At 33.9% G+C, this 12,212-nt stretch overlaps 2 protein-coding genes and 1 non-coding gene across 4 annotated transcripts; 1 reads left to right on the forward strand and 2 right to left on the reverse strand.

Moving 5' to 3' along the window:
• The first annotated feature begins 2,806 nt into the window (after window positions 1–2,806).
• LOC115716922 (uncharacterized) lies at window positions 2,807–7,691 on the forward strand. Of its 2 annotated transcripts, none has more exons than XM_030645842.2 (3): window positions 2,807–3,466; window positions 3,816–3,962; window positions 4,527–7,691. In XM_030645842.2, the coding sequence occupies exon 3, from the start codon at window positions 4,598–4,600 to the stop codon at window positions 7,595–7,597; it is 3,000 nt and encodes a 999-aa protein (XP_030501702.2). In that variant the 5' UTR covers window positions 2,807–3,466; window positions 3,816–3,962; window positions 4,527–4,597; the 3' UTR covers window positions 7,598–7,691. The 2 variants fall into 2 exon arrangements, with proteins under 2 accessions (XP_030501702.2, XP_030501703.2); XM_030645843.2 differs by having other exon boundaries at window positions 3,465–3,725.
• Window positions 7,692–8,209: 518 nt separating this feature from the next.
• TRNAT-UGU (transfer RNA threonine (anticodon UGU)) lies at window positions 8,210–8,281 on the reverse strand. Its single transcript has one exon. It is a non-coding gene; the product is annotated as a tRNA-Thr (tRNA).
• A 141-nt stretch (window positions 8,282–8,422) lies between these two features.
• On the reverse strand, window positions 8,423–10,984 carry LOC115717426 (ubiquitin-conjugating enzyme E2 5). Its single transcript, XM_030646412.2, has 6 exons — window positions 10,639–10,984; window positions 10,474–10,553; window positions 9,982–10,096; window positions 9,765–9,817; window positions 9,491–9,619; window positions 8,423–8,786 (listed from the first exon to the last, which is right to left on the reverse strand). Exons 1-6 carry the CDS (start codon window positions 10,680–10,682, stop codon window positions 8,650–8,652), a joined length of 558 nt encoding a protein of 185 aa, XP_030502272.2. The 5' UTR covers window positions 10,683–10,984; the 3' UTR covers window positions 8,423–8,649.
• Between the last annotated feature and the right edge of the window lie 1,228 nt (window positions 10,985–12,212).

Raw genomic sequence — 12,212 nt, forward strand, 5'->3', positions numbered from 1 at the left:
TTGTAATGATAATTTTTCAACATTTTTTTCATTATTTTCTTTTGAAAATTTTCTGTAATCTAATCAAAACAATAGAAAATTAATTTGCAACAATAACCCTTAAGTATAAGATAAAGTGGCCCCTGACTTTAGTGATTAGCCATTCATAAATATATTTGAATTGTAGAACAATTGATGCTTTACTCTAGTAATAGTAATAAAGAAAGAAGCCAAAACAATCAATTTGAAATTAATAAAAACGAAGACTATAACCTTTTCTTTAGGTGCATGTGTCTCATAATTTTTAGTATATAATAGTAGCATTTAGCATAGTCCCCTCCCTGCTCTATTTTATCTCCTTTAATTAATTGTATTTTAATTAACAGCTAAAGGAACCTAGGCAGCTTCCTCATTATGGGCCTCATTATGAGTAGTGAGTGAGTACTGAGTACTACGCATTTATCCAAACTTCTAAGACCAACACTTTCCAGGTGTAGTCCAGTCCATTTTTGGTGCCCCAAAATACACAAATATAAATATAACTATAAGCAAATTATGGGTGATGTTTTGGTCCTACACCAACACAACCAATCAGATTGATTTCTTATTTATTTATTTATTTAAAACTAAAATGTTGTCAAGTGAATTGGTTGTGTTGCTTAAAAGAGGACAAGTGTGCTTTACTTGGAGTTGAGTTGAGCTTGATTGGATTGGATTAACTTAGGATGGTGATGGGTATGGTAAGGTGACACTATTCCATGTCCCATGCCCCCACCACACCTTTTGGATAGAACCCAATAACCATGCAACTTGCAAGATTGACCAAAAAAAAAAAAAAATGGACCCATCGAGTAGACATTTCAAATTATTTGTTTTTCATAACGAATTTGTGAAATGTAAAATCACAATAATATTTTATAATATGATAATGTTATTGATATTATAACAAGTATTTTGTCCTAAAAGTAGCTACCAAACACTAGAAGTGTTTTTTTTTTTTTTTTTTTTGACAAACAACACTAGAAGTGTTATTATTATTATTATTATTATTATTATGAAATAAATGCAATGAAATGTACTCCTAAGTTGTCCACCATTTGTGGGGCAATAAATTTGTTGGTAGCTATGGATTTTGTACTCAACACAATTCCAAACTCATGAAAAGAAATAAATAAAGAAAAATCTTCCTCTTCCTCTTCCCTTCTCTATTCCAAGTGTCAAAAATCTAAGCCATTGAATAAATGGAGAAATTATGTGCATGAATGGATCATAGCTCTCCATTTTGTGTATGTTTTCACATGGAAGCATGTGCTCATTAGTAATACCAAAAGAGTGTTTTGGACTGATGTTGAAAGAGCCAAATCCAAATACAATTTTAAGTCAACTTAACAGTGTTTTGGTAGATAAAGAAGTTTAAATATGTATATATAAATCTAATCATATGTATATGTTGCTGCATCAATGAATCATAGTTTAAAAATAGATGAAATATATTGTGTGAACACATTGATATAAACTAGTCTAGTGGTGTGTATGCTTAAATGAAAGCCAATGACTTTTTATTGGTTATTGTGTTGAAATAACCTTTCGTAAGTACCCCCAAGAAAATATGATTATAATCAAACAAAAACATAATATATTTATATCTAAAAATAGAATATTAGTACATGTCTTTTTCATGGGACAATTGAATGATTAGTACATTGTATTTTGCATACTCAATATTCCAAAATTGAATTAAGGCTTTGCTGGTCATTTTATTGTTTATTACAAAGAAAAACAACAATTTATTATTAATATATATTCAAATTTGAATCAAGCTTAGGCTTTTTTTATTATTAATATATATTCAAATTTGCCTTTTTTTTGGGGGGGATAGTATTGTAAAATCACTATAGCATAGAGTACTAAAGATATGGGAGGAAAAGACTTTTCTATACTATATCCTTATTTAGGTTTTAGGTTTTAATTAATAATTTATTTTATTATAATTTAATGAAAATATAAATATTAAATATTTATTATTTTATTTTAATTTTAAACTGTTTTTTGTTTTATTTTTAATTTTTAAATTAATTTTTTAAATAAAATATATAGATTAAATGACGTGGACTAATCAAAAAATAACACGTGAACACTAACCTGGCACATAATGGTCAGGTACCTACGGAAGTTCCACACTAGTGACGGAAGGTATTTTTACCGCCAAAAATAGGACTTAGGTATTTATCGGCTACTCGGCATAAAACTTAAGTATTTATGCCGCAAATTACTCCAAAAAAAAAAAAAAAGTTGCACTTTTCAACAAAGGGAGAATGAATGAAGCATTATGGTGCAAAAGAACCTTTCTCAATGGCTCAATCTGCATAGTGCATATGATGATGCATAACTAATACAAATTAAGTCAAACAATTATTACCACTACAAAATGTAGGAAATATTCTGCAAAGTTGCATATGAAATGTTGGCAAAGACCATCACATTCACAATCACACCCTTCTTCTCAACTTAATAAGCTTGATGAAAATGAATGTATCAAACCAATATATATTTCATTTGAACTTTTTATATTGTATTACATGTACATTTTGTTTCCTTCTTCTCAAAGAAGAATAATCGATTGTAACAAAAGATAATGATGTAGAGCATAATATACTACACTTGCTACCAAATTTATCACAGGTATAGACAATACTAAATTTAGCTTCTTTTTTTTTCTTCCATAAATTTGGTTCGATTGAATTGACTTTTCACATGACAGTTTACAACTGTTTTTATTTATTTATTTATTTTAGTAAAGCAACAATAAATTACATTTAAACATTACAAATTTTGAATCAAACGGCCATAAATCATCCGACTGTATAGCTTGACTAGGTCTGTATAGCACAACAAACAGAAGGATGACTAAAACACAAAACGTCAGTTTTAGTTAGTGAGGAAACATTAAAAGGTAAAACAACCACAGCAAAGCAGAGAGAGAGAGAGAGAATACACAAAAAAAAACTGCGAAAATCCAGAAGGCGAAACCACAGTGATTGGTGTTATCCAAAAAAAAAAAAAAAACCAGAGTGATTGGTTTTACTTAGTGAGAATTGAGAAACTCGCAGCAATAAAAGGAGGGTATGACTAGGTGGGGGCAATGGAGCCTACCAACCATACTTGGTCAGATCCGTTGTTTGGGCCCAGTTCTTTTTTTTCCTCCTCCTCCAAATGTGTTCCTTCCTCTTCAGACCAAAACTCAGCCTCTTCAGACATATTATGACTTTTGAAGAGTGAGAAAGTCTAAAACTTTGAAAGAGAGAGAGAGAGAGAGAGAGAGAGAGAGAGAGAGAGAGAGAGAGAGAGAGTGGTGGGATTCATTTAGTTTAGTGATAGACTGACTGATAGTCATAGAAAGGAGTGAGCTTAACAGCTCGAGGATCTGAAAGAAAGCTTCACTCTTTATAATATTTTTCTCACATATAACATATATAATTTAAAAAGGGTACGCTTTTTTTTTTTTTTGTTTCATTTTTGGTGTTCATTCATTCTTTTGCTATCTCATCTTTTTTCACATTGGTTAACTCCAACCCTCCTTTCCTGAAAATGGGGTTTTTACCTTTTTGGGGTGGGAATATATATATATAAATATTTTCCATTTCTTTCTTAAATCTCTTTTCAGAATAATACTCTCTGGATTGAATTAGATAGTTAAAGTCTGAGACTAAAGTTTCTATCTTTGTCAACTTTTTTATTTTGTCTTGGTGAAAATCCTTGACCCTTTGGATTGAAGACATTTCTGCTTTCTCTATTCGTGTCTTATTTTTAATTAATTTTCTTACCCTTATATGCAGGTTTGGTGTTTACTTCATTTGACTGATTATAGATAGCACCAAGAACAAGATTTGGGCTGCCCAGAACTCAAATATTAAGAACTGGGTTGTTTGATTTGAAGCCTACAGATGAGTTCTGTTGATACCATGGTTGAGATTTGAATCCCAGTAAGTACCAGATCTAAACTATAATTGAAATACTATTCTATTATGTTTGTTTCTGTGATGTGGAGTGGGGCCTCTATTCGATGCTTATTTATATATTAAAGAGATGCCTTTTAGATCTATTATGTTTTAAAGTTCATGCTTTCCATGTCTTTGCAATTTCCTTTTCTCCATTCATGAAGTTTATTTGTGTTAGGATAACTTGTATATTTCATTTTAGTTAACGTGAATAATGCAAGCTTAAATATTTGAAAACTTTCAAATGCTGCCATCTCCACCCATTTTAGGCAGTTAGTTTTTTTTTCGTATTTGGTGAGTTTTTGACCATTTCTTTAAGAATCTTCCCGAAGCATATGGGAATATCATATGCAGCTAGGTTTTGGTACTTGGTTGTTTTGCATTCCATTTCTAAAACATGGTTTGTTCTTTTACTGTAGATGTATGTGAAGTGTTTGTGCTATTTATCAAGTATTGACCATTGAAATCAGCTACATGAATATAAGCATTAACTTCTTTGTACAGGGTCTTATAGTTATGTTACTTACTCAAGATTTTTTCCCATTTCAGAGTAGTTCTTGGTAGTTGGAGATTGTGTGTATATAATTTGGTAGGTGAAAAAACTAGAAAATTTTGTATAGATGGATCTGGGAGAAGATAGCGGCAGGATTGGCTCAGTACCAGTCACCACTTCAAGAAATATGTCATCATCATCCTCACAATTCTTTTCAGCAAACCAGTCACCCTTCTTTTCTCCAAGATTATCTTCATGTCAGTTATCTGAATCAACAAGGTCTGATGCTCAATGTGATGGTATTCTTTTAAGTGCTGATCCCCTTAGTTCAAGCTCTGGAATTCCAGACCCCGAAACTCTAGCAAATGTTGGGTATCTGTTGTCAGACATGTCACCAGCTCCTCCAGCTGCTTGTGGTTCTAGTAGTTTTCAAAAGTTTGATCGAATATCTTCGTCAACTGGTATCTCTAATACAGCAGCCTCTAGTTACAGCAATGCTCAGGACAACAGTTATTCTGGGCACAGAGAAAGACTGAAAAAGTACGGGAGGCACTATGGAGTTACATCTACGCCTGGGCCTGTTTCACTCTCCTTTAACAGAATGAGAAGCTATGATATCTTCATAGGTTTTCATGGACGCAAGCAATCTTTGATGAGATTTGTTAATTGGCTTCAGGCAGAGTTGGAGGTTCAAGGGATGAGTTGCTTCCTCTCTGATAGAGCTCGCCTTAAAAGCTCCCATAAACATGGAGTTGTTGAGAGGGCTATGGATGTTTCTTCTTTTGGAGTGGTTATCATCACGAACAAGTCATTCAGAAATCCATATACCATTGAGGAGCTGCAGTTCTTTTCAGACAAAAAGAACTTGGTCCCAATATTTTTTGATCTAAATCCTAGTGATTGTCTGGTCAGGGATATAATTGAGAAGAGAGGAGAGTTATGGGAAAAGCATGGAGGAGAGTTATGGGTTTTGTATGGAGGATTGGAGAAAGAGTGGACAGAAGCCGTTCATGGCCTTTCTCGAGTTGATGAATGGAAGCTCGAAGCTCAGGATGGTAATTGGAGAGATTGCATACTAAAGGCTGTCGCATTGTTAGCAATGAAATTAGGGAGACGAAGTGTTGTAGAGCGGTTATCAAAGTGGCGAGAGAAAGTGGAGAAAGAGGAGTTCCCTTTTCCTCGAAATGAAAATTTCATTGGTAGGAAAAAAGAACTATCTGAATTAGAATTTATACTTTTTGGTGATGTAACTGGAGATTCAGAACGAGATTACTTTGAGCTTAAGGCTCGGCCTAGGAGGAAAAACTTGACGATTGGATGGGGTAAGAGCAGTACATTTGACGAAAGGCGAAGGGAGCGACAACACGAGAGTAGAAGGAAGGGAAAAGAGCCTGTTGTGTGGAAGGAATCAGAAAAGGAGATTGAGATGCAAAGCACTGATGCTCCTCATAAACCGCAACTGCCCAGGTCAAAAAGTAGTGGAAAGTACCCAAGGCGAAAAAGATCAACAAAGATTCTTTATGGGAAAGGGATTGCTTGCGTGTCTGGAGATGCAGGCATTGGCAAGACAGAGCTACTTCTTGAATTTGCTTACAGATATCACCAGAGATACAAGATGGTGTTATGGGTGGGAGGTGAGAGCAGGTACATTAGGCAAAACTATTTGAATCTCTGGTCATTTTTAGAAGTTGATGTGGGGCTTGAAAATTGCACAGAGAAAAGCAGAATTAGAAGTTTTGAAGAGCAGGAAGAGGCGGCTGTTTCAAGAATTCGGAAAGAACTTATGAGGAACATTCCATTTTTGATTGTGATTGATAACTTGGAAAGTGAAAAAGATTGGTGGGATCACAAACTGGTAATGGATCTTCTCCCTCGCTTTGGTGGAGAGACTCACATATTAATATCAACACGCCTTTCTCGTGCGATAAATTTGGAACCTTTGAAACTCTCATACTTGTCTGGAGTTGAGGCAATGGTGTTGATGCAAGGAGCTGTGAAAGACTATTCAATTAGAGAAATTGATGTTCTGAGGCATATAGAGGAGAAATTAGGCAGGTCAACATTGGGGCTGGCGATTGTTGGCGCAATATTATCAGAGCTCCCAATAACTCCTAGTAGATTACTGGAGACCACTAACAGAATGCCCTTGAAGGACTTTTCTTGGAGCGGTAGAGAAGCTCATCCTTTGAGGCGAAACACTTTCCTTTTACAACTTTTCAAGGTGTGCTTTTCAATATTCGATCATGCTGATGGACCAAGGAGCTTGGCTACCAGAATGATCCAGGCAAGTGGTTGGTTTGCACCTTGTGCAATTCCAGTATCCCTGTTAGCCCAAGCTGCAAACAAAATCCCCGAAAAGCATAGGAGAACACTGCTATGGAGAAAACTGCTGCACTCTTTAACATGTGGCCTTGCTTCATCATACACTAAAAGATCAGAAGCAGAGGCTTCTTCCATGTTGATAAGGTTCAACATTGCAAGAAGCAGTACCAAGCAAGGTTGTATACAAGTCAACGAGCTAATCAAACTATATGCCAGAAAAAGAGCAGTAATAGGCGCTCCACAAGCTATGGTTCAAGCTGTAATCAGCCGTGGATCGATATCCAAACACCCTGAACATATATGGGCAGCATGTTTCCTCTTATTTGGATTCGGTCGCGACCCTGTGATTGTTGATCTCAAGGTGTCAGACTTATTGTACCTCGTCAAAGAAGTGGTATTGCCTCTAGCCATTCGAACTTTCTTCATGTTTTCTCGTTGCAGCGCTGCACTTGAGCTCTTGCGCTTGTGCACCAGCGCCTTGGAAGCAGCCGAGCAAGCTTTTGTTGCCCCAGTTGAGAAATGGTTGGATAAATCACTTTGTTGGAGACCAATCCAAACTAATGCTCAGTTAAATCCATGCCTTTGGCAGGAGCTGGCACTGTCAAGGGCCATAGTGTTAGAAACTAGAGCCAAACTAATGCTAAGAGGAGGACAGTTTGATATTAGCGATGATTTGATTAGAAAGACAATCTTTATTAGAAATTCAGTCTGTGGTGAAGATCATCCAACCACCATATCTGCTCGAGAAACTCTCAGCAAAATCACAAGGCTCCTTGCTAATGTTCAAAACCATACTTCAATATAGATTTCCAATATTATTTTTTATTGATCTTTTTTTGTAACCAAAGTTTTACTCAGAAATCATACAAATGTCTCAAATAAAACTATTGATTATACCATTTCCAGAGGGGCCTATTTATTTCAATGCCACATACTTCGAAATAATTTTCTTCATTGAATGATTTTTCCTTTCTTTTATTTAATCTCATTTTAATCCCTCAGAAGTCGTAAACGTATGGAGTACTAAATTTTAAATGTTGACTTAACTGGTTAAAAAATAAATTTGTATGTTTATTTTTTTCTTTACACTTCAGAAGTATTACAATTTATAAGACAATTTCTTTTTTTTTTTTAATAATAAATTTATATAAAAATGAAATTAAATTTATGACTCCTCGTACCAAACAGGCTGATATTTATTTCGAGATATACTGCACAAAAAATTATGACATCTTATCTTACTGCTGATAATAATATGTAACAGTAATCAAGTCTTGACACGTGTAAAGTTGACTGAAGAAAAGTCAAGATTCTCGGCTAGGCAGTAAGCAGTGATTGTTTCAATGATGACTGCTGTTCTTACTTTCTTGTCCCAATAAGGACAAAATATAAAAATACAATTGATAACAAAAAGATGTGCCCTCACGCAGGATCGAACTACGGACCTTCAGTTTACAAGACTGACGCTCTACCACTGAGCTATAAGGGCTTCTTGCTTACATTATTCTATTTATTATATATAATTTTGTTGAACTCTATTTAGCAATGCACATTGTATATTTAACTTGATTTGGTTCTAGTTTGACTCTCCATTCTGGTGTGTGAAAACTGAAATTGGTGCAAAGAAAAAGAGGAAAAAAACACAATTAGGTGAATTATTTCACTCAGAAATATAACTGTCACTAATTTACAGAAAAGGGGCAAATCCCCCAAGTGGGGCATTCATATTTTTGCTAAAATTCTCTATTTATTTATTTATTTATTTATTTGCATTTTCCAGGAGTAGGAGAATATTATAATAATGTACAGATAGACACCCTGTTAAAAAAAATTGTAAATTGAACATTTGTATTGCCACTAAGGATCAGCTTTTCCAACCACTGCATCATCATCACTAGAAGCATATTCATCTTCACTCAGATCATCTTCCTCATCACTAGATTTCTCCTCAACAGCTCCTATGTCTTCAGACTTCGCATATTTCTCACAATATTCTGTTTTTTTTTTCAAGTATTGACACAGATGTTATTATACAGCTTCAAAAAGAGAAGTGCTGATATTTGAAGCCAAACCAAAATCCAGACAAAACTTGAACCATTTGAGTTTTATCTATTCTAAACATGAAATTTTTTACTCAGCTAGTGATAGCCCAATTTAGTGCCAATGATTCTAAATTCTAGTGTTCAAAAAACATAAATAATTGTAATAATATGATTAAATGAATAAAGCAAAAAACTTTAAGGTCTTATTTGAAAATTTCTAATGGATGACTGCCCATGACATTGGTCATCGTGGAAAAGGCAACTCTACTGCAAATCAAGTTATTTATAAAACCAATCTTTCCAACGATGAACAAGCAAAGATGGATTGATCCTATAAGGCAGAGGAGAATCAAACTAAAAAATTTGTGTTTTATTGAGTTATTATGGTGAGGTTCAAAACTATTTGAAATTTTTACACAGAAAAGAAGTCCATACACTAGAGAACATAAAACAAAACATCAAATGAATAGGGAAGTCACATAATACCACATTGCATAGACTTCAAATAAAAAAAGTTGCTTAGACAACAAAAGAGTTAAGAAAACAATCTAACAAGACATGCAACAAAAAAGTTGTGAAAGAAAAATGGGAATTGAAGAAAGTTGCGCGTATGCTAATCAGAATTAAAGGTCACAAAAGTTTTAAAAAGATTTTACCTTTAACTCTTTGATCATAGGCAGCACGATCACGCATCATAAGGGCAGCAGCGTCTCCATTCAAGGGATCTGATGGATTTGGATACAAAAGGAGCTGAGGAAGAAATACTTCAAACACATTGACCAGGTCTGAAACAAAATTAAGAAGGTAAAACTTAAAACTGTCTTGAGTTCATAATGTAGGAACAGAATATCATAGTAGCATATCACAGCCTCCTAAAAAACCAAATAGAAAATTCAAACACAGCAGAGAATTCAAAATAAAATAGCCTACCAAACATGGGACTCCAAGTCTGGTTGATGACATCTAAACAAACTGAGCCAGACCTGAAATTCGAATGATACCAAAGTAGCCAAACATGAAGATTTGGAGTTTATATTAAAAATAAATTCATACACAAAAAATTACACTATTTTCTTTCTCAAAAAATAAAATAAAAAAGTTATAAAAAGCAAAAATGGTGAATGTTCAACACTCATGAACTTATTACATTTCATCAACATTTGGATGATAGATTTTGTTGACAAAGCCAACTGAAGGAGATTTATAAGGATATGCATCTGGCAGCTCCACCTTAATCCTCCACACACCTTTCTCATAAGGACCTGAAACAGGTTTCATTTAAGAAAGAGAAGGTAAGTAGAGAAAAAAATTAAGGCATTCAAAGTCTAAAATATAACAAGCCAAACCCAGTTATGACCACAATTGCTAAAGTGCTAGCTAAAAGAAGTTAAGAGTGTGAGCTACAAGGTTTTTCACATAGTACTAGCAAAAGTAATATGAACTGAAATTTCAAAAACAAAAACAAAACAAAACATACATAAGAGTGATATACATATACGAATGAACAAAACCCAGAAAGGAAATATCAGGATAAAGCTGAAATATGAATACTTGGTTTTTAATCCCAAATTCTAATACAGAAAGAAAGAGAAAAATCGAAAGAAAGCGATGAAAATTGGAGACGGGTATGGACGATTACTCTCTTTAGGACCATGAAAATCCACAAAGAACTCTTGTATTCCATCGCTGATCATCTCAACCTTGTAATCACTCATCATCCTAATTTTGAACCAACCAAACATAAATAAAAATAATAATAATAAATTACAAAAAGAAAAAGAAAATAAATAATATATTTTTTTACAGTTTCATCAAATCCATCTCTCTGCGTTTGCTTGGAGAAGACATCTCTAGTCTTTATTATGACGAAAGGAAGAAGCTTGAAGCTCTGAAGAAAAAGAAAAGAAAGATTAAAACTATATATAGCCGGCTTCCCACAACTTCAACTTTTTTTTTTGGCTAACTTCCCACAATTTTAATAGAATTATTTGTATACTTAAAAATATACTCTATATTAAAATTTAGACTTCCTTCTTTCCTACAAAATTATTATTTTGCTTACATGTTTTCTCCTTTTTATCCTTATTTAATAAAAAAATAAAACAAAACAAAAATCAGAAATCTCTCTCTCTCTCTCTCTCTCTCTCTCTCTCTCTCTCTCTCTCTCTCTCTCTCTCTCTCTCTCTCTCTCTCTCTCTCTCTCTCTCTCTCTCTCTCTCTCTCTCTCTCTCTCGTTGGACAATCGGACGACAACTTAACGAATCACTTGACGAATCACGAATCATTCACACCAATAATGAATAAGTATTTTTTAAATAATTTCTTAAATATTGGAAATAGTATGTAGTTTTTTTTTTGTTAGATTTGTGTAGTTCTTGTTTGCACTGGTATTATTTTGTTATTTTTTTTTGTCTAAAAGAGCGAGATTTAGTTTTCTCGCGGTTGGGTGATTTTATAGTTTATCGATAGTTTTTCGATAATATATCGATATATTATCGATAATAAGAAAGTTAAAATCAGGGAAGACCATTATCGATAGTATGTCGATAGTTTCTAGCTAATTTATCGATAATTTGGTAGAATTAGGTTTGCTCATTATTTTTCGATGGCATATCGATAGTATGTCGATTGAATATTGATAATTTTGTCAAATTTTCCATTGCTTAACTTCACGATTGTTTGTTGATGGGATGTCGACAATAGTCAGAAAATTATATTCTGACTATATCACGATAGTTTATTGATATTTTGTCGATATATTTTCGACTAGCACATATTAAATATTGAAAAAAAAAATTCTATTAAAACAAGTAAAAATTTTAAAACATAAATAAAGACAAAAAGATCACGATAACACATAAACATAAAATTTAAAAGTCTTCAGAGCTAGGGTGATACATGCAATACATGCACAACGACCAGGCGCCACCGGTTCGTCTCTAACCATGGTCATTTTGCTACGATGGCACCCTTCGAAAAACCCTGCAAGAGAAAAGAGAACACCATTCCATCGATTGCGTTCCAACCTCTTCTCGTTTTCCACCCTTTCATATTTAAATTGTTCCTTATATTTTCTTTGCTCTCTTTCATGAATGTGATGATATTGTCGCTTACGTTTTTCTCTCAATTGGATGGTTTGGCATTCAACATCGATAAGAATAGGTTAGGGGATGTTATGTCCTTCATTAGCATATAAGTCTTGCAGCTAGTCTTCGTTAGATAGTGAACCACACACCGGCTTAGCCCAATAATAGCGTATTATTCTACGAACATGCTCGTCATGGCTTGATCTGTTACGCATAGTGAAAGTACGAGGACAGTTTGGAGTCGAGTTCCTACATCAAAATCAAATTCATTTCCATTGGAGGAAAAGAGGAG

Source organism: Cannabis sativa, chromosome 5 (assembly GCF_029168945.1).
Source record: "Cannabis sativa cultivar Pink pepper isolate KNU-18-1 chromosome 5, ASM2916894v1, whole genome shotgun sequence".
NCBI lineage: Eukaryota > Viridiplantae > Streptophyta > Magnoliopsida > Rosales > Cannabaceae > Cannabis > Cannabis sativa.

Excerpts from the sequence above, each read along its gene's own strand:
- LOC115716922 (XM_030645842.2), top strand. The coding sequence starts at position 4,598 with ATGGATCTGGGAGAAGATAGCGGCAGGATTGGCTCAGTACCAGTCACC.
- LOC115717426 (XM_030646412.2), bottom strand. The coding sequence starts at position 10,682 with ATGTCTTCTCCAAGCAAACGCAGAGAGATGGATTTGATGAAACT. Across the intron at positions 10,097-10,473 it reads TTTTCATGGTCCTAAAGAGA|GTCCTTATGAGAAAGGTGTG; the intron begins GTAATCGTCCAT and ends AACCTGTTTCAG. Across the intron at positions 8,787-9,490 it reads CTATGATCAAAGAGTTAAAG|AATATTGTGAGAAATATGCG; the intron begins GTAAAATCTTTT and ends AAAAAAAAACAG.